The following is a 20,913-nucleotide window of genomic DNA, read 5'->3' as shown; positions in this document are numbered from 1 at the left end:
CTTGCAAGCTTTAAGTTAAGCTTTATACAGGCACAAGGAAATACATATCAGATTGTATCAGAATGTTACTTTCTCAACTGTGTTCATACGTGAAAAAGACATCAAAATGTCTATGGCCAAATTATGTTGGAAGACATACAACAGCAAGATGGCTCTTGTAACTCATGTATTAGCCATCAGCTTCTCCACACAGATATTGTAGTGGTTTTTTTACAACTCAGCCTTGAGATAACACACAATAGATACAATGCCAGGCCTTTCTACGTGAGGTACACATAAAAGGGTCAAAAAAAGATACCAAAACAAACAAACAAAAAAAACCCCTGCATAACTATATCAGATTGCATAGTTACAGTTGTTATCTGTAGCAAGTCAGTCCTCAAAGCTTATTAATTCCCTTTTTACACATGATTTCTTGACTTACATTTACTGCTTGAACCTCTCAAGTTGATCTTTAACCTCACTTTGAAACTGGAAGTCAGTTATTTTTCATCCGGAGTATTACACCACTCCAATTAGGAAGTACAGTTCTCCTACCAATTTACAGTAGCCCCAAGGTGAACTTCAGAAGGATGCAGAAGTCTCACAATCATCAAGAATGGAAAATGTAACTGTATTGTCCTTTCAGTGCCACCTCACACTGATTCAATACAGTCAAGCTATTTTGACAGTAGCTCCCCAAAAATGATTTGGAAATAGTTAGAAGAGTTCTACAAGGCCTCTCAACAACACAAGATGCAATTAAAAGTCAGTTCTCTTTCTGTGTAACAGCCACTCTAATTTGTTTGGTTAACTATCTGAGAAAAAGTGAACCAAACTATTTCAAACTTCACTACCTGAAAAGACAGACTGGGCAGGACTTCTCAATGGACTGATTAATTTAAGAGCATGAAGTGAACATAATTTTCCTTGGCAAACTTGATAGGCATGCAGCAACTACAATAAGACCTCATAAATGAGGTTAATTTGCTCCTTGTTTCTACCTACTCTGTCTTACCGTTTCTTAAACTCTAGTGTGACGTAGGAAGCCAAAGCCAGGTTGCTACAGGGCACAAAACAGTATATATAACCTCGTTTTCTGTTGAGACTGGCTGAACTAGTTTTTTCAGCTAGGCCACTTGGCTTTGTAAAAATGCTACTTCATCACAGCCCTACTACTTACCAGTACCCAAGCTGGGCAACTGAAGGTGCTCAGCTGTATTTGAACATTCATGGTCTTCACTTCAACATCCAAAGAGCATTTCAAGCCTTACATCCTGCCCAGCTAGATGCCAGTCAGTACTCAGTTTCATGAAAACCAGGATAAATGGACTACGAGCACATGAAGACTATCAGAAATTAGACACCTGGTATAAAAGAATGGGGGCTGTGAACCTCTATTTTGCTTTACACTGTTTAAGAGGAATATAGAATACTTTGAGGACCTCTCTTTCCAGCATCTGTTTCCCCTTCTATAGGTGACTATGTGTAAGAGTAAGCTGTTAAAACAGAGTTCTAAGAATATTACACAGTAACACCTGAAGTGCTTGTTGAAAGCTCACTAAGATTTCTTATCCTCAGCCATGCATATATACTTACAGGAATGCCTCTGCCTTCGTACTTCAAGATATTCTCCTCAGAAACGCATGTGGGAACAACAAAATACAAAGGCAACCTAAAATAACAAAAGAAGAGTTTCTTGCACTTAAAAACTAAACAAAGAACAATTTCCAAGCTCCTTTTAATGATGGTGAGTGTTCTAGCCCATGTGCTATATAATTATATAAGCACTCTTACAGCTACAATAATCCTTCCTAGTAGATAATTATATTGCCCTGAACACCTTCCCTTTTTTCCAGCTGGATAAGGTATTTTCTTTCAACATTGAGCTGTTCATTATTTTCACTGTAACATTCCCCTAGCTTTCAAAGGCTGCAATTAAGTCCTACATGCAATTCTAAGACAGAATAAGACCACCTCGGTTCCCTCACACTTTGTTATTTCAAAAGATCCCCCTGTACTATTAGATAACTAGTTTTGTTTCCATGCCTTGTAAGCAGTTCACATCACAATTCAAGGATGTCATGAATTTCTAGTCCCAGCCAACACTACACTCAAGGTCCACAGAAGCAACAAGGATGACTGCTAACCTCAGCTTGGGCCTCTCAAGACAAGGTTCTAGAATAAATAGTCAAGTCTTGTTTGAAAATTGCTGTTCCCAAGGTCTGTAAAGCCTTCCAGGATTTGACTAACAGTAGTGCACAAAGCGTTGTATACATCCTAAAGTGTTCACCAACAGATACTATTCAGCTAAACTGGTGGAGTATACATCAATAACCTTCCACTAAAGGCAATGCATTTTAACTTCCATCACCACACTCTGCAGACATTCTTTAAACCAGTTACTCTTTCCCCACCCTGTCCCCCAAACAAAACAGAAAACCCAAAGTGCATCGAACTTTTAAATTTTACAACAGTAAAGGTACAGGACTGAGAAAATGTTGTCGCAACAAGCAAGAATGACACGTGTTGGTACAAGACCTACATTTTCTATTCCATTTTACGGTAGTACTCTCCACCGCTAAAGCTAATCAAAGCTTGACTGACCAAGGTCCTGAATAGCCTGACCTAATGTTGAAGTCTACCCTATTTGAGCATGGTTGAGTAAGATGACCTCCTGAGGTCCCAAATCAAAGTACCCCATAAATCAAAATGGAAACCAAATCCTAAAAAATCCTAAACAACACTAATGCCTAGCATCAAAGGTAGCACTGATTTTTGCAACTCTTATATCCAAAGGTAACTCTTAACCACGGCAAGCTTACTTTTCAGAGACTCTGTAGCCTTCATTGGTAGTCACCACTTTGTATTTCACATTCCCTTTGGTCCTCTCCAACTCATCACGCCAGTCCTCAAGAGTATCAAACATCACAGTTTGGTTTCTTCCATCTGTCAGGCATCAATAACGTTATACTCGATGATCCGGTGGGTCTCTTCCAACCTGGTTATTCTATGATTCTATGACTATGGGGAACTCTAGCATGAAAGCATTCCTGAATCAAGTTGTTAGTTTTCACTAAGGTAAACAAGGAAAACCTCTTGTGTACAGAAAGCCCCAAGTCAAAGATAAAATGTCTTTTGTACAGCACTGTCCCTGTCTGATCTTTAACGAATGTTCTGTCAAATACTGCTTTAACTAATAACTTCAGGAATAGTTTCTCTTGTAGAAATGTATCAGTTCTTACTGAACTTCCATACAGCTGAGGCTGTCCTCACATCCACCCTAAAACTCAGCGTGCTGTGCAGCAAATACCACTATATACTAGTGCAGCTGACTGGTATCTAATAATATATATTTAAACATAGAATTAGAAATTATACCAAAAGCCTTTCTGCAATTCAGATATTGCATTGCCTTTAAAATTCATTCTTTGATCACAGATAAGAGTTTTGTACAAACATTTCGGGCACTTGATAAACACACAAAACTACAGCAGAAAATTGATTATGGCAATTCAGTCAATCACTTCAATTGAGAACGTTTCCTGTATTGCTACTTAGCCAACTTAGCAACAGTTAGGACCACAGGCTGATTTAGCCTCAGATCCTGTATAATAACTATATAATTCATGGAGTAAGGCAAATTGTTTTAGACTTCCGTCACAATTAAGTATCCTGCAACATCAACTAACACAGAAATACCAAACAAAGTAGAATTTCCATGGAAGATACAGTGGCAAGTGGAAAATTTCCACTGTAAGATGATAAGGTAGGTGAAAAATTTACTGCTGGAAACAGAACATTATTAATAAGCTGTAAGGGAGATATTCAAAACCTAAGTGGATATTACCCTGACAAGCTTGCTGAAGTTAACCCTACTGTAAACAGAAGCACATGGACAAGAACATGACTAGATGACCTCCAGAGGTTTTTTCCTAATCTAAATGAGTCTAATTCCTTGACATATTTTGATAAATGTCTGATTAATAATCTGGGTCAATCAAAATTTCCCTCTGTGAAAGGAAGTGCACTAACAATCAGGTTCCTAATTCAAAACAGCACTATTACTTCAGTTGAAGTCTCAACTATGCAACATTAGACAGTGCACTAACATTTTCCCTTGAATCTTGCAGCTCACCATATTATTAAGCTAAGTCTGATAAACTGGGAAGATTATGTAATAGATCAGCTATAGGAGGAAGCCCAGTGTCTACCGGAATCTTGCTATGCAAACCTATGCTTTTTTGCAGCTGCCTGGGAGAAACAGATCACTTGCAAATAACAGCAAAAAGGGAAATACTTTCTGTCAGATGCTGCTGAAAATGTAAGAATTTAGGAATTAAGAGCAGGAAGTTTGGTTCACTGCAATAGTACAGAAAGAAACCATTGTTAAAATAGGCAAAAATATTTTCTACATGAGAGCGCTCTAGTCAGAAGCACATGAAGCATTTGCACACAGACATCACAAAGTTTTCAAACCAGTGACACTATTCTTGCTTGGAAAATTTCTTGTGCAACTACACTGAAGAACACAAAAAAACAACAGAATTTGCAGATTCTTAACGAGTTTAACAACATATAACAAGAGAAAAAATAATCTTGAGGCCATCTACCACCAAGGCAGAGTCACAAGATGAGCACAAACTCAGCTACTAAGTATCTTAGACTACTTAACAAACTAGCAGTATGCAACAAATACAAATCAAATCCAGAATATTTACCTGTGTTGTTTGGGGCCGCTGATGCATAAGAGAACAGAAACAAGCGTTTAAGCAGCTTAGGAGTCTGGCTATGATGAACTATACCACTGACGATCTAGGAAAGGACCAAAAATTATCACTCTAACACAGAGTAAGACTGTCAGTGTAAAAAAGTTATATTTTACCCTCTCTCCCAGGTTTCAAACAAAACTATGCAATGGGCTCTGTCCCCAACATTTTAAAAATTACTTTTAGAAAGCCTTCTCTGTTGTCTGCAAGCCACTATATCTACTTGGCTTAATGAGAAGTATTAAACATGTTCAACTTCCTGAATGAGTCTTATTTTTTAAATAAAGGTAGCAAAGTCCTGGTTTGGCGTTCAGGTTAACCTGTCAAAAGAACTCAAGTTGTTCAGGAAAATAATTGCTTTGAAAAAGGCAAAAAATGTAATAAAAATGTAACAACATGTAAATAAATATAAAATGTAATAGAAATATTTATCACAAAAAGAACAACTTTACAAGTTTGCCTGAGATGAAGCTGATTAAATGACGTTTAATGAGTAAGTTTAGCTAAAAATCACAGTCTTTTACTTTCCCTCTTCACTGGAATGATCAGAAAACACTTCAAGTTTAAGGGATTTCTCTGCTTGAATTTCATCATTCCCTCATCCCCACAACTACACACCCAACAATAAACTTAAGACAGAAAAACAAAGCAAGTTTCTATACTTACTCTTTTCACTTCCTCTTCTTTTGTATACCTCAGGCAGAAATGAAATACTCTAAGGTCTTTACAGTAGATAATTAGCTTCTCTGGGTATTTTCTCAGTTGTCCAGTTAGAAGTTTCTTTTTCTCATCATAAACTGAAAAATTAAAAGCCTAAGTAAACATCAAAAAGAAATTTGCCCTCAGCTAATAAAGTTATCCCTGCTTCACTCTTCAAAATTGTCAAGAAACTAATTCAAGGCCAAGTTTTAGCAAGTCAAAATAAGCACTAGAACACAGACTGGCAAGTGCTTGTGCTAATACACTCAAACTACTTCCTGTGAGGTAGTAACCAAATATGCACCAAGCCAGCAGCGTGGTGACTATTTCTGCTCACATTCTGACTATGTGGCAAGTTTAAAGTTCTGAGACAGATAAAGAATATAGCAGTTTTACCCAAAGAAAAGTTCCAAAACAGCTGAGATAATTCCGAGTTCCTAAAAGAACTTTCTATTTTTTTTTAATCACCACATAGTCCCCAAGAGAGCCTTTGTGAACGTCTGCTTGAGGACGTATTATTTCACAAGTTCACAAGCTGTCAGCTAGGCTATTGTACATGAAACTAAACAAGGTTTCATAACGAGACTCCACTTGCCCCCCCCGGTATACTTCTTCACAAATCCACACCACCATTCATAAATATTCTGCATACTCTAACACTACTCCAAAGTCAGGCTTCTCAATAAAGCCTTCCTCACCCCTTACAAATTACCAGCTCCATTCTTGTTTACATTTTTAGCAACATGGGCACACTTGTAAGCCCTGCTGCAAAACTCTTTGATTTATTTGTAAATTAAAACCTTATTTTCTGTCTCCTTTGGTATTTTGAAGATATAATAATTCTCATAAGACAAAGTTCCTTTGCACAAACAAATACACTGTTTGTGAATTTGGCACCTGTTCCTCCTGCAGGGCTGCTGCTGCTCAGATGAAGTGAACACTTTGATATTTATGGAAAGAGCTGATATACTAGAAGATCCTTGTGCACCAATCTTAATTAGAGACTTTTCACAGTGCACACTACTTTGAATCTACATAGCATTTTGAAGGAATTGTTTTGTCTGTCCCAGTAAGACAACTAATCAAAACACAGTTTTGACAGTCTTGTGGGATAAGACTGAATTCTGATAGATCTGTCATTTCATTGTTAAATGTAACAGCAGCTGTTTTTCCTAGACTACACAGTCCTAGTTTCCAAAGTGACATCTCTCATAACTTTTCTAAAAAGGATGTACGTGTATAGACAAAGAGCACCAGCATTGTAAGATAGTTTGAAGTGTATGGCATGTTAAACGATAAGGAGAAAGCTCACCTACCTCCATAGATTTGATCTACACATTGCAGGGTTATGTCATTTTCTCCTACAATCTTATTCTTAAATTGTGGCTCCTAGAACATGAAAAAAACTACTTAGAAACCTCACACTACTAAGCAGTAGCACCTTGTCACAAGTAAAGGATGTATTTAGAACATATTCTAATATCAGCATAAATTCTTATATGCTGTGTGAGGCAGAACATTGAAGAATAGTTGTTAAAATACAGACAGGTGCAGGCATAATTTATAAACTGCAGATTCAGTTTTATTTAAATCTCAGCCATACTTGAAATGTAGATAAGAGTTTTTACTTTTCAAAATAGCTTCAAAGCATGCATTTCTGTGCAGTCACTTTTCAAACTGGAATCGTTACAGTAAACAGGAAATACAGTGACGATGTAATCCAAGCCCTTTGATGACAAATTTCCTTGCTATGGGAACCTGGCAGGAAACAAAGCTTCTTCAAAGAAAGAGTATGCCAAGAATATTCCAACATATCAGCCAGATTTATCCCTGAGTAGAATGAAGGCACACACAACACTATTATCTACTGTTTTGTATGTTTTAAATTATTTGGGGCTCTCTTCACTTTTATCATTCCCAGAGTTCAGAGTTAAAATTTACATTTGAGTCATGCCACAATTAAACCTCATTATGTTAAATATGATTACTAGAAGGTCGATGAGCAAATAACATTTTTCACATGAAGACAGCTGTGAATAGAGTTAACTTCGTTCCAGTTATTTCCAGATCTGCACTACTTTGAATCAGGTGGCTAAACTTCTTTTAAAAGAAATACTAAACTTCTTCTAAAAGAAATATAGTTGATTTGGCACATTATAAGCCCAAGACCTAAAGTAGGTGATGTTTCAGAACTAGCATAGTCACTACCAACTTCAGCGCAAATCTCACATGATCTGTGGAAAGGGCTCTGCAGCTTTTTCCCATTTACTTTCCAAAGGTCCAAGAATCCGTATTTGGCTGCAGAAGCCTTACTTTAACATTTAAATTCCCTGAAATTTTACACCATTAAACTTTTGACTACAATCAACACGTGCCAAATCAATTTTCCCATTATTCTCCACTGTAAAGATACTCTTGCATTTGGGAGACACATACTAGGCTCTCCTTCACTTTCATCACCTAAATAGGCCAGACTGTTTCAGATACTCAAATGAGTCAAAAAAAGGCACTGCAATACCATTTCCCTTTGACAGCTGAATTTGAGCACCTAAAACAAAGGAAACAGCTTCAATTCTAAGATTTAGAGACTTTTTAGCTTTTTAAATGTTTGCCAGCTCAACAGTATTAGGTTTTAAAATCTTTGCAGTCTAACACTTGACTTTGAACGGAATAATTCAGTACTTTACAGAGCCACACAAACCATTATCTAGAGTATTTCCATTTAATATCATCTTACTCAGTCTTGGGCACTGAACCTTGAAATGGTTATGCAGAGGTAGCCAAAATCAAGTTAGACAGAGATTATAGAACACTAGAAGTACATTTGACATTCATACTTTTGCAATAACTACTAGCTAAGTAGCCAGAAATTAGGTTTAAACAAACAGCTGATTTAAACAATTAATTCTTTTAACTTAAGTTTCACAAAATTACCAACTCACTAAAGTTATAAACTATGTCTAATGCAAGTCTTGTACCATTGTTACTCAAATAAGCCATCACAGCTTGAGGAAGGATCTGCACAGACCAAGCAGGTGCAGGCTGATTACAATTAGTCTGCAGCTATTAAAACTTTTCATAAATCTATTTTCATTCTGCATCCATCTATAACGGAAAGGTATGATTACTCAATCAGATACACTATAAGTCTTCAGAGCCTGTTTGGTCATAATTAGAAGATTTGTCTTCCTACATTATCATCTGAAGCAGAATCATCATCAAGGAAAGCAATCTTGAAGTTTGTGCACACAAGTTTCCCATACGTGCCACGATTTGACCCATCTTCTTGTATGTACTTGTATACTGTGCTGGCCTCGCAAAGCAGCAGTTCACCTGTGTAAGAGAAACATGGACTTGCAACATAACTGACGTTCACAACTGAACTATTACAACTTCTATCTTAAACTCAGCATTAACTTCCTGACAGCTTCTCAGAACTGTATGCCTGAAGATATTTCATCACTGTTTAGGATGCAAGTGTTTAGGAGTTCTGTAACCACAGGTACCTGTACCACGGCCTGCTGTAAGTGGTAGGAAAACAACACATGGAGTTGCAAAGAGCAACCATGTAAGTGCTTACTTGGAAAAAAAAAAAATATCAAAGCCCACTGAAGAATAGGCAATACAGCCAATAAACAAGTTGAAAATTGTTCCAGTTTTCCTTATTGCTAAACTCTCAGAATGCTGAAACAGTTGAGCTGATTACTACAAGTTCAGTGTAGTTCATTTTTCATAGCTTTTACTGGAGATGTTGCTTATTTTACCAGTTCCAGGGCTATTTTAAAGTTCTCAAACACAAGTTTGCATAAATAATGGTCAATGAAGTTCTAATCTTAAAGTTACCAGGATCTGAACTTCAAGTTTAAGAAAGTAAAACCAATTTTTAACACATATAATTAGTTCAACTCTTGGTCTTTCCTATCAAATGCAGCTTACCTGAAGACACCACATTGTACAAAAATTTCAATTTTTGTGATTTTGCAACAACCCATACAGATATAGGTATATAATACATTTCAACCTGTTGTTACACCAAAACCTTTACTTTACTACTAGGGACACTGATGTTGCATAAGTGTTTGCTACAGACATAGGAATATTTAAATATTGGTTACATTATTAACTTTGCATTACTTAATTCCAATAATAAAATGCACAAGTTACCTGGTAATAAGTGAGGATTTACTTCCTTTTCTATGGGTTCCTTTATGTGTATTTCCTGAAGAAAGAACGAACAACTATTATTCTGCAAGCATCATACCTTTAAAATATGCTGTAACATGCCCTCTCTTAAATTCCTCGCATTCTAGCAAACAGGCTAATTAAAAACAAGGAAAAGAACTTCCTAAATGAAGGAGAGTAAGTTTGCAATGTGTTTCTTCCACTAAAGGTCAGTAGCCTACCAGCTAAATAATTAAGTCAGTGGCTTGACACCCACGGTGTCAGTTACAAGCAGCTGTGAAGACAAAACAAGGAAACACATTATTCGTATAAGTAACAGATAGAAATAAAGCATTACCAATACTTGTAAAGTCCTCCCAGAATACGTAAATGGGTTAGCATCAACTTAGTATTACAGCACCACATCCCAGAGTTCATTCATAAGCTTTTCCACATATAATTTAATATTTGTTTCTAATTTACCCTTCACAGTTTCTCAAGCATCACCCTCGATTGTCTTGTTTCTGATTGCCTTACACGTATTAATGTAATGAAGGTACAGAAGTTACTTAAACAGTACTACCAAGATTTTAGGGAAAGGGATTTCAGAATCTCAGAGCCAAAAGGTAAAATCAGGCACAGCGCATCCTTTTGGTTGGACTCAAACTGCATAAAACAAACCTATTAAACTCTCTGTCACATTCCATCCTTGAGGCACCGACAGGCTAAAATCTCCAGCCAAAAGACTATTAAACTAGAGGACATGCTACACCCTTCCTGCTCAGCCAGTTCAGAACTTCCTCCTCCAATTCCGGATCACTTCACATGCACTGGAGTGTCCCTGGAAAACTATTACTTAACTGGAGACCCCCCACCATGGGACCACAGAAGTAAGCAGGCTAATTTTTGTCACCAACATCCAGAGTCATATATTTCAAATCAAGGAAAACAATCAAAAGAAGACATAAGCAATAACACTTTTGCTGGATTAAATACAGAGAAACAAAAGCCTCAGAGAGCACAAAAATAATCCTCCTTTGCCATTCATATAAGCAATTGGTCTCAACACTCAGAAGACCCAAAACAAAGCCTGAAGGCTGCACAGAAGAACTATAACCACCAGGAAATGAAGCCTTAGAAACAGCAGAGACATTCAAGACAGGCTGAAAAGAGGCAAAGGTTATAAAATGAAAGTGGTAGTTGTGTGAAAAAAGAAATCAGTAACTACAGCTGGCAACTAATGCAGAAAACAAAACACAATTTCCTACCTTTGACTTCCAAGTCTGGATGTTATGTAAGCAAATTTTAACCTGAGTTCATGCTTGTCAGCTAAATAAGTTACTGTACAAGCATGGCTCAAGCTGAACACTGCGGCATTCAGTGTTCAGCAAAGAAATACACACACTTTTTCCCAATGTTGCCTCTTCACCACTGGTAGCTCTAAGCTTACTAGTCCCTTTACAGCTGTCTTCCACTAGCACTATTCATGTGCAACTAAATGCAGTGCTGTTTGCTCACAAACTATATGCCAACAATCATTGCTACAGAACAGCAAAGCAGCACAGTAACTAGGTGTTTTCCCAGTACCTTTTACTTTGGAAGATATAATTAGGTATGTAATAACTACTGTTCATCATATTTACTGCTTGACTGTTCATACTTGTTGCTATCAGTACCAGTTTATGCCAGTGTTGGCAGGTAAGACCTTCAGCAAAAAAAAATACTTGACCCCAAAGAAGTTCTTTGTGCTTATATCCATTTGTTAAAAAGCAATGAAACTTTAGTAACAGGTATACAGAGGCAAATAATTCTGAACAAGTGGTTTGGGCTTTGGTTACAAGTTAAACTGGTTTTCTTCAGAAAGGAATTAGAATTTTAATTAAACAGCATCAGATCTCACACAGTGCGATCAGCTCGTGAAGTCCAGTTTCACTCTGTGTTGACAGAAGCCCACAGACATTATACATACTATATGCAGAATCCTGTTACATACAGCAGTTTCCAAGAGTTGAGTCTCTAAAAGAGTTCTATTTAGAAGTCAATATTTATAATTTTATTATAGAAGTATCAATATTTTAAAGATGGTTTACATTCTACACACGAGGTATAACAATGTTCATGGCTTGCCTTCTAGCTGAAGAATCTATGCTGCTCCACTGATTTGCTAATGAAGGGTATTAAAATCCATTAAATTCTACTGATGTCATATATGGTGTTTGTTCTTTTAAGAAAGAAGGCAAAAATCTTTATGAATAAAAGTTAACTCACCATGGGTTAGTGCAAGTTGTGTGGGAGCCCCTCTGCACTCAGTTTCAATTTTATTTTTCTAGTGGATTTTGGGTTCAGGGCAATACAGATCTTAAGACTAACCTAAGAGCCTGCTGACACTAGAATGCATGCTCCTCAACAACCCTGTCATCAGTCATGCGGCTTGTACTCACCCACCCACTCCTTTTACCCCCTGGGTTTATCTGACTGCATGGTGAGGTAATTTGATGTATAAGATCATCTGGGAAATGTGTGCTTGTGCTACATTTGGTTTTGTTGTTAGTGCCTACTGTTAGCAGAACTGGCTCATCAACAGGTCAGGTCAGATAAGCACAAAAATGAAAGAAAGGGAAGCAGCAGAAGCAACTCTCTCCTTTTCCACAAGTTACTAAACCCTCTCAGCCCTCGGGAAAGTTCACAAACAAATGGCTGGCCATTTAAGTGAAGCACGCAAGCACTTCCACATATGACCACTGAAAGCTCCATGCACCTCTAGACAGATACTTCTTCATCCATAGCTTCCCTGTTCTGAACGCCCCAAGCAGCATATTGGCACTTCTTACTCAAGATACAACAAAGCAAACCCTCCTATCAGCAACAGCTGAAGGCAAATACCCGTAGGATGCTATGCAAATACAGAAAAAGACTTTTGTATTTTCTCAGAAATGACAGAAACAAGGACCTCATCTCTGCTGCAGCTTTTAGAAACGTCTTACTCAGAGGTGCTTCCCACTTGCACACTTACCTTGTGCTACATTCCTTTGTCCCGGTCACCAGAGCAAGCAGTGGCAGCCAATACAGGAACACCCCAAAATTACCAATTGTAACAGCACAGAGTAGCAAACCATACCAAAATCGCAAGCTGATACCATATTACACCATACTAATTCAAAATGCATCATAACTTCAGCTGATAGCACTACAAAACCATGAAGTACTCAGAAAAGGAGACACCAAGCTCCTTGCAGGTGCTCTGCTTCAACAAGGGAAAGACAACACAGTTCTGGGCCTCTCACCACAAGAAGGATGTTGAGGCTCTGGAGCGAGTCCAGAGAAGAGCAACAAAGCTGGGGAAGGGGCTGGAGAACAGGCCTTATGAGGAGCGGCTAAGAGAGCTGGGGTTGTTTAGCCTGGAGAAGAGGAGGCTGAGGGGAGACCTCATTGCTCTCTACAACTACCTGAAAGGAGGTTGTAGAGAGGAGGGTGCTGGCCTCTTCTCCCAAGTGTTAGGGGACACGACAAGAGGGAATGGCCTCAAGCTCCATCAGGGGAGATTTAGGCTGGACATTAGGAAAAAACTCTTCACAGAAAGGGTCGTTGGGCACTGGAACAGGCTGCCCAGGGAGATGGTTGAGTCACCTTCCCTGGAGGTGTTTAAGGCACAGGTGGACGAGGTGCTAAGGAGCATGGTTTAGTGTTTGATAGGAATGGTTGGACTCGATGATCCGGTGGGTTTCTTCCAACCTGGTGATTCTATGATTCTATGATTTATCTTTATCAGTTGTACAAGTCAAGCTGTATACTGAAATATTTGCAATTTATTTGTGGTGCTTCAAAAAGTGAATAGAGCATTAGAGCATTCCTGAATAAAATAAACCAAACATATGTCTAGCAGTTCCACTAGAACTTCACACAAAAGAGGAAATACCCGTGGACATGTTTAGCGTGTACTTGTATTCAAAAATTAACCAGAATACAATTGGTATTTTCTGAAAGACATTTTCCTGGTCACACAAGCCTAATGCCATGCAATCCAGAGAGATAGCTACTACACTTTAATAACAATGCTGAAAATAATCTCTAAATGCCTGTTTTCCTTCCTTTCACAGCTCCATGATCCAACAGCCCATTAGATCATAGTGCATATTTTCCATGTCCGTTTCATCTTTTATCCTCTCCTCTTTCCTTAGATTTTCCTGTCCATCTCCTCTGACTTCAGCACCAGGCTTCCCCCACGTCAGTCCAGAGCCCAGCTGTCCACTCCGGTAACTCCTATTCCTTATGCCACCCTCAATTCCATTGCTCCAGTTTAGGAATGTCATACTATTTTAGAAGTGATCACTACAGAACATACAATATCATACTGAGGTTCACAAGCAAGAAGTATTCGTAGTGATTATAAGCTAACAGCCATGCAGATCTGAGACACAAAACAGAAGTACAAAAGCTGCCCTCAACTCAGCAGCCTGAGATACACCCCACATTTCACAAACAAGCAGCAGGAAGTAGATGGAATAATACAAGAACTAATATCCTATAAGAAATAACACAAAGGATTTAACTTCTAAGAATGCACACACAAAAAGTTAACATTAAGCTTCAAATTAAGTTTAATATATACATTTTTATTCAAATTAAAACTTCTAAGGAAAACATGATCGGCTTGAAAGCCTTGCAAGTGCTTTCAGTTTCAAAATATTAGAGCTAGAACTCTGAAATAATCCACTGGTTCTTGTTTCTACATCTCCATGGACAAATATCCCTCGTCTATGATCAGACACATCAAAACACCGATTTTTATACGCTGGTGTTCACCTCACTTCCTGCAAGGTAGCCAAGTCTGTCCAAAAGGGAAGTGTGTCACTAGTATCAACATCCTACAGTCTCACTCTCAACAGACCATTGATTGATCTGTTGTTCCATACAGCAGAGCATAAGAAATGTCAGATGTCAAAAATGCTGCTTTTTCAGACATTCTGGGGTTTCACAGCTGAAATAATTTCTGTTCTTTTAATTAACAGTATTTTCTGTTCACTCCTTATTTCTATTATATCTTGCCATACATTAACACAGTTCGCATTTCTTTCTATATTCAAACAAACAAACCCCAAAAGCAGTTTAAAGCTAACTTAGTTTTATTTTTCTGAACATTGCCTAGGGTGCCCTTTGGGTGTTTGAGGAAGCACTATATAGAACAAAACTCAGCTCTGCCTGTTGCAGCAGCTTTCAGTCTCAAATAACTTTCCAAGTGAACAAAGATAAGCCAAATGAACCCAGAGGTTGAAAACAAGGGGTCTACAGCTTAACACCACTTTAATGCTCTGTATTGTATTGTTTCAAGCCAGAAGCATAAACAGACTCAAGGAAAGGTTCCTTAAGTTCACAGATAAGTACATCATTAACTCAGATGCCATCTAGATGTAACCTCAAACTCACGAAATCCCTGAACTGCCAATTCCCACCTTCTGACAGGAACTATCCGAGGAAACAGGACACCAAACAACCTGTAGAGCTCCCCAAGCATCTGCTACTGAAAGAGACAGGGTGTCACTTTGCCCTGATATGGCAGTAACACTGTCTTTATGAAAGGAAAGTTCCCAGTTGACCAAACTGTTTTCTGTGTAAGAGGGATTAAAGTTTATTTCCACCATTCTACCAGTCTAGCCCCATTTTTAAAATTCAACTACATGAAAGTTAATAGGTACAAGAAATTGCTGTTCAGAAAGTTACTTTTCTCACATACATACAGAATTTGAGTTCCTTGAGAAATGCTCACTTCCTCTTATTTTAAAATATGTAATCAATATAAATTTTCCAGACCCCCAATTAGCCTCACAGTCACAGGTTTCATGACTTATATTAAAAGGTTTATTTTTAATCCTCATAAAACCCATTGGAGTCTTCAGCTACCTGTGGAACCGTCCCATGAAGGCAGCTATATGCCATCAAAGGGAGAGCAGTACCCAACAGATCAAAAGCACTAAACTTGCCTTACTTCCTACTGGAATCTGACCTCGGTTTCACCGAGCTTTTGAAGCTGTGAAAGACACCACTTCTATGGGAGAAGTCAGGTCTATGCTTGTGTGGCAGGAGCCCAAGAAATTCTTAAAATTAAATGCATCAAGTAGATAGTTAAAAGCAGCATTAATAAATAAAGTGAATGACTGCAAGCTCCAGTGCACCACAACATTTCATTAAGAGCTTCACTTGCAGTATTAACTACCCTTGTTATTCTTCCTGCAGCCATCAGGATCATTGAAGAGTTACACCACTGTAGTTATAACCATGTTAAAGCACTCTTTGTTGTTTGGTATCTTACTGTACTACATGTGTTTGACTTGCACCTTTTCCCACTGGCCATTTTTTCCAGCAAGCTTTAACCATGCAGCATGCTCGTTTAAACGGTGAAGTGCCTTTCAGTAATTCCAATGAGGCAAGTTCTAGCCTTCCCAAAACTCAGTTCCTTCTGCACACACTTTTTTGTATGTTTGTACGATGTACTTTCTGAAGGCAAAAGACTTACTTCACACAGAGGCATATCTGCTGACTCCAAAAATATCTATACCTATCATTAACATCCGTTTTCACTGGGAAATACATGGAAGGTAGAAAGCTTTCAAAGTAAACTGACATAATTATGAGTCACCAGGGCTGAACAACATATTAAAAAAAAAACCAAAGCCAAACCAACAAACAAATCAGAGCCACTACTGTGAAATAAGGACATAAGTTTTAAACAGCACTGTTGACTTAAGCCATAACTCCTCTGCATTTTTAGCTCAGGTTCAGTGAAAAATAAAACCAGGAGGTTCTCCGAGGTCCTATCAGTGACAAACTCTGTACTAATTAACAAGATAGACAAAAATAACTTCCTTAAGATGCTATCTAGAGAACTGAATAATTAAGGAGAACCAGCTTGACAAGATTACAAAGAACTATGGAGAGGTAAAAAAAAAATAAAAAATCTAGTTTTCCTTAAGATTAGTCTTCCTAGAAAAGTGCCATTTACTAGGAATAAGAATGAAGGAATACTGAATAATACTGACCTAATACCACCTGCTAACAACACAATCTCAGTAAATCAACCCTAAAGCCACTTCAGCCAAGCTGCCAGAAGACATTTCAATAAATAAAAAGAAAACAGGAAGAACAATGTGAAAGACGTGCACAGCCAAAAGTTCACCTTCAAGCTGTGAAGGAGAAAGACCCAGGGCTCTGCAGGGAGGGAACCGAAAACGCGCAGTGGGCACAAGGGGATGTCCAGGGACGTGGGCAAAGCCGGGCTCGGAGTGTCCCACCTCATATGCTGAGAAGTCACAACCACAGCCTGGCACCCAGGCAACCTCACAGAAACAACTCAAGTGAGGCATCATTGTGGGGAAACCATCTGGAAACCAAGCAGTCAGGTATATTTCACAGAATCACGGAATCTTAAAGTTCGAAAAGACCCACTGGATCATCGAGTCCAACCATTTCTACCAGTCACTAAGCCATGCCCCTCAGCACCTCATCCACCTGTTTCTTAAATCACCTCCAAGGAACGTGACTCAACCACCTCCCTGGGCAGCCTGTTCCAGTGCCCAATGACCCTTTCTGTAAAAAACTTTTTCCTGATGTCAAGCTTGAACCTCCCCTGGCGGAGCTTGAGGCCATTCCCTGTCATCCTGTCCCCTGTCACTTGGGAGGCCATCACCCTCCTCTCCACAACCTCCTTTCAGGTAGTTGTAGAGAGCAATGAGGTCTCCCCTCAGCCTCCTCTTCTCCAGGCTAAACAACCCCAGCTCTCTCAGCCATTCCTCATAAGGCCTGTTCTCCAGCCCCTTCACCAGCTTGGTTGCTCTTCTCTGGACTCACTCCAGAGCCTCAACATCCTTCTGAGCTCCCTCGCGCAGGAAGGGGAAAATCAGCTCGAAACCGAGCGGCCGGATACATTCAGGAGCTGTCTCGCGTAGGAAAGAGGAAAAAGCTTTGCAAAGCGAGCAGGAAGATACATTTTTGAGCTCTCCCGGGCAGAAAGGGAAAAAAATCGGCTGGAAACCAAGCAGCCAGATATATTTAGAAGCAATCTCGGGCAGAAAAGGAGGAAGATCAGCAGGAAACCGAGCTTGCAGGTATATTTCTGAGCTCTCCCGGGCAGAAACGTGGAGAAATTAGCTGGAAACCCAGTAACCAGATATATTTAGGAGCTGCCTCGGGTTGAAAGAGGAAAAAAATCAGGTGGAAGCTGAGCAGTCAGATGGGTTTCTGAGCTCTCTGGCGCGAAGGGGGAAAAATCACATGGAAACCGAGCAACCGGCTACATTTCTGAAATCTCCCTGGCAGAAACGGGGGGAAAAAAAACAAACAAACGAGCAGGCGGATACATTTCGGAGCTGTCTCGGGCGGGACGTTCCACCCTCCCCGCTCCCGTCGCGGCGCGTCGCGTCCCCCGCGGGGTCGAGCAGCCCCGCCGACCCCTCGGGAGTGGAGACCGCGCCCGCCCCGCCGTCCCCGCACCTCCGGGCTGATGTAGGACACGAAGGATGGCTTGGCCGCCCGGGCGCCGCCGCCCAGCATGGCTCCGGCCGCTCCGGCTCCGCTCTCCGGGTTCCGCCTCGGGGCGCCGCGGCCGCCGGGGGCGGGGACCGCGCGAGGCCGCTTCCGGTGACGTCACCGGGCACGCCCACGCGGGGATCCGAGCTGCCATTGGCCGGAGCCGCCGCCAATCAGGGGCGCGTCCGCCCCCCAGCGGGGCCTGAGGGCGGGGCGGCCGCTGCCCGCGCTGATTGGCCGCGGCCGGTCGGGGTGCGGGGTGTGAGAGGGGAGAGGAGGGGCTGGGCCGCGGGGCTGAGGGCTGCGGGGTGGGGTTCTACAGGACCAAATGGCGGGTCCTGCCCTTGGGGCACAACAACCCTGTGCAGCTACAGACTAGGAGAAGTCTGACTGGAAAGCTGCCTGGAGGAGAGGGACCTGGGGGTGTTGGTTGACAGCGACTGAACATGAGCCAGCAGTGGCCCAGGTGGCCAAGAAGGCCAATGGCATCTTGGCTTGGATCAGAAACGGCGTGGCCAGCAGGTCCAGGGAGGTTATTCTCCCTCTGTACTCGGCGCTGGTGAGACCGCTCCTCGAATCCTGTGTTCAGTTCTGGGCCCCTCACCACAAGAAGGATGTTGAGGCTCTGGAGCGAGTCCAGAGAAGAGCAACAAAGCTGGTGAAGGGGCTGGAGAACAGGCCTTATGAGGAACGGCTGAGAGAGCTGGGGTGTTTAGCCTGGAGAAGAGGAGGCTGAGGGGAGACCTCATTGCTCTCTACAACTACCTGAAAGGAGGTTGTAGAGGGGAGGGAGCTGGCCTCTTCTCCCCAGTGACAGGGGACAGGACAAGAGGGAATGGCCTCAAGCTCCGCCAGGGGAGGTTCAGACTGGATATCGGGTAAAAATTTTTCACAGAAAGGGTCATTGGGCACTGGAAGAAGCTGCCCAGGGAGGTGGTTGAGTCACCATCCCTGGAGGTGTTTAAGAGACAGGTAGACAAGGTGCCAAGGGACATGGTTTAGTGGCAGATGGGAATGGTTGGACTCAATGACCCAAGAGGTCTTTTTCAACTTCATGATTCTGTGATTCAATAAAAGGTGCACCCACCTCGTGGCATGCCTGGTCCTCCATGTGTCCCACTCAACACCTTCTTTCCCGTATGACCCCCCTCCCAGTGTGTTGTACGATGCTCCTTCTTTTCCATGTGTCCGCCATGCATTCCACACTGCCTCTGCTTTGCAGAGCGATGGATGGCTGGGCTTCTGCTGTTTTTTTTTTTTATTTTGGGGCACCCATGTGTGTTTCACGTCTCTGCGGACACTGCCTGCTTCTTCCCTGATCTTTGGGCCAGCTGCCCTTGGCTTACATCTGTTTCTGATGGCAGGAAATGGTCCCCAGTTTCCCCATGGGAGGATTAGATTAGATATTAGGAAAAATTTCTTTACTGAAAGACTGCTGAAGCTTTGGAACTTAATCCTCACTTCCTGTTGTTGTTCACGTAGTGGTGTTATGCATGGTTCACTTTGTTTAAAAATCAAAAGAATTGTTCTAGTCGTAATGCAGTTGCACATCAGTATAAGAAAATAAAGTTCATTTCTGTTTAAATAATTAAAACTTTGATGTATTCAGCACGGATGAGGCTGCACCTTGAATGCTGTGTTCATTTTTGTGCCACTGACTACAAGACAGACATTGAGGGGCTGGAGCATCCAGAGAAGGGCAATGGAGCTGGTGAAGGGTCTGGAGAACAAATCTTACAAGGAGCAGCCGAAGGAACTGGGGCTGCTTAGCCTGGAGAAGATGAGGCTGAAGGGAGACCTTGTTACTGTCTACAACTCTGAAAGGAGGTTATAGAGAGGTGGGTGTTAGTCTCCTCTCCCAAGTAAGAAGTGATATGATGAAAGGGAATGGCCTCAGGCTGTGCCAGAGGAGGTTTAGATTGGCGATTAGGACAATTTCTTTACTGAAAGAGTGGTGAGGCAATGGAAATGCTTTGCCCAGGGGAGCAGTGGAGTCTCCATCCCTGGGGGTGTTCAGAAAATGTGTGGCATTTTGGGACATGGGTTAGTAGGCATGGTGGTGTTGGGCTGATGATTGGACTGGAGGATCTTAGGAGTCTTTTCCAGCCTCAGTGATTCTGTGACCATGTTGTGTCTGTGCACCCTCAGGAAAGAACTGAAATGCTAACTAAAATCCAAAGAAAACATTGAGATGCTGGGGTTTACAGCAGACGTTCAAGGAAAATGGCAGAAAATGGGCCCTCCATTGAAATAATTTTCTGAAAGTCCTTTAATTTTTAGGGGACTTCTAGAAATCCTCCATACTCTGACGGCTGACACACCCCGCTAGGTCCTGTGCCCCACATCTATTAAAGCGTTACAGCCACAGCCTTCCTGGAATGTCCTCTCTGGACACTGTATAATCAGAGCTGTAAATGAACTCCTGGTTTACCAGGTATCTAGGTTACTTTTAAAAGCTTAGCTTTTACACGGGTACAGAACAATGCACACATTGTGGGCTGCCCGTGGCCACGCAGCAGGCCTACCCAGCAATTTAAATGATGAATGGAACACAGGCAGCTGCTTCCAACAGAGCAGACTTTATGGAAATGTTTTTACAAAAATAAAATGTACTTTACAAACTTCAGCAGACCATAGGATGTGCAAATCAACAGCTCTTTCAAATTCTAATGATAAGTACTTTTAATATTGTTCCCCCACTCTTCATATCGCTCCCCCCTGTTCCTTGCAATGCTTCACTCTGTTTAGCTTGCTCCAAGCCCAAACCTAGGGAAACTAAAGGAGG

General features: G+C 41.0%; 1 protein-coding gene across 1 annotated transcript in view; it reads right to left on the bottom strand.

Moving 5' to 3' along the window:
• MTMR12 (myotubularin related protein 12) overlaps window positions 1-18,220 on the bottom strand; it is a 31,560-nt gene extending 13,340 nt beyond the window's left edge. Inside the window, exons 1-8 of the mRNA XM_069880099.1 lie at window positions 18,093-18,220; window positions 9,612-9,666; window positions 8,641-8,780; window positions 6,764-6,836; window positions 5,415-5,545; window positions 4,701-4,794; window positions 2,805-2,928; window positions 1,579-1,654 (exon numbers count right to left, since the gene is read on the bottom strand). Of these exons, the coding sequence (XP_069736200.1) occupies window positions 1,579-1,654; window positions 2,805-2,928; window positions 4,701-4,794; window positions 5,415-5,545; window positions 6,764-6,836; window positions 8,641-8,780; window positions 9,612-9,666; window positions 18,093-18,152 (753 nt within the window). The 5' untranslated portion in view covers window positions 18,153-18,220. The remainder of the gene's footprint in view (window positions 1-1,578; window positions 1,655-2,804; window positions 2,929-4,700; window positions 4,795-5,414; window positions 5,546-6,763; window positions 6,837-8,640; window positions 8,781-9,611; window positions 9,667-18,092) is intronic.
• Between the last annotated feature and the right edge of the window lie 2,693 nt (window positions 18,221-20,913).

Source organism: Phaenicophaeus curvirostris, chromosome Z (assembly GCF_032191515.1).
Source record: "Phaenicophaeus curvirostris isolate KB17595 chromosome Z, BPBGC_Pcur_1.0, whole genome shotgun sequence".
Classification (NCBI taxonomy): domain Eukaryota; kingdom Metazoa; phylum Chordata; class Aves; order Cuculiformes; family Cuculidae; genus Phaenicophaeus; species Phaenicophaeus curvirostris.
The sequence above is the reverse complement of the archived record's forward strand: the minus strand, read 5'-3'. Positions and strand labels throughout refer to the sequence as shown.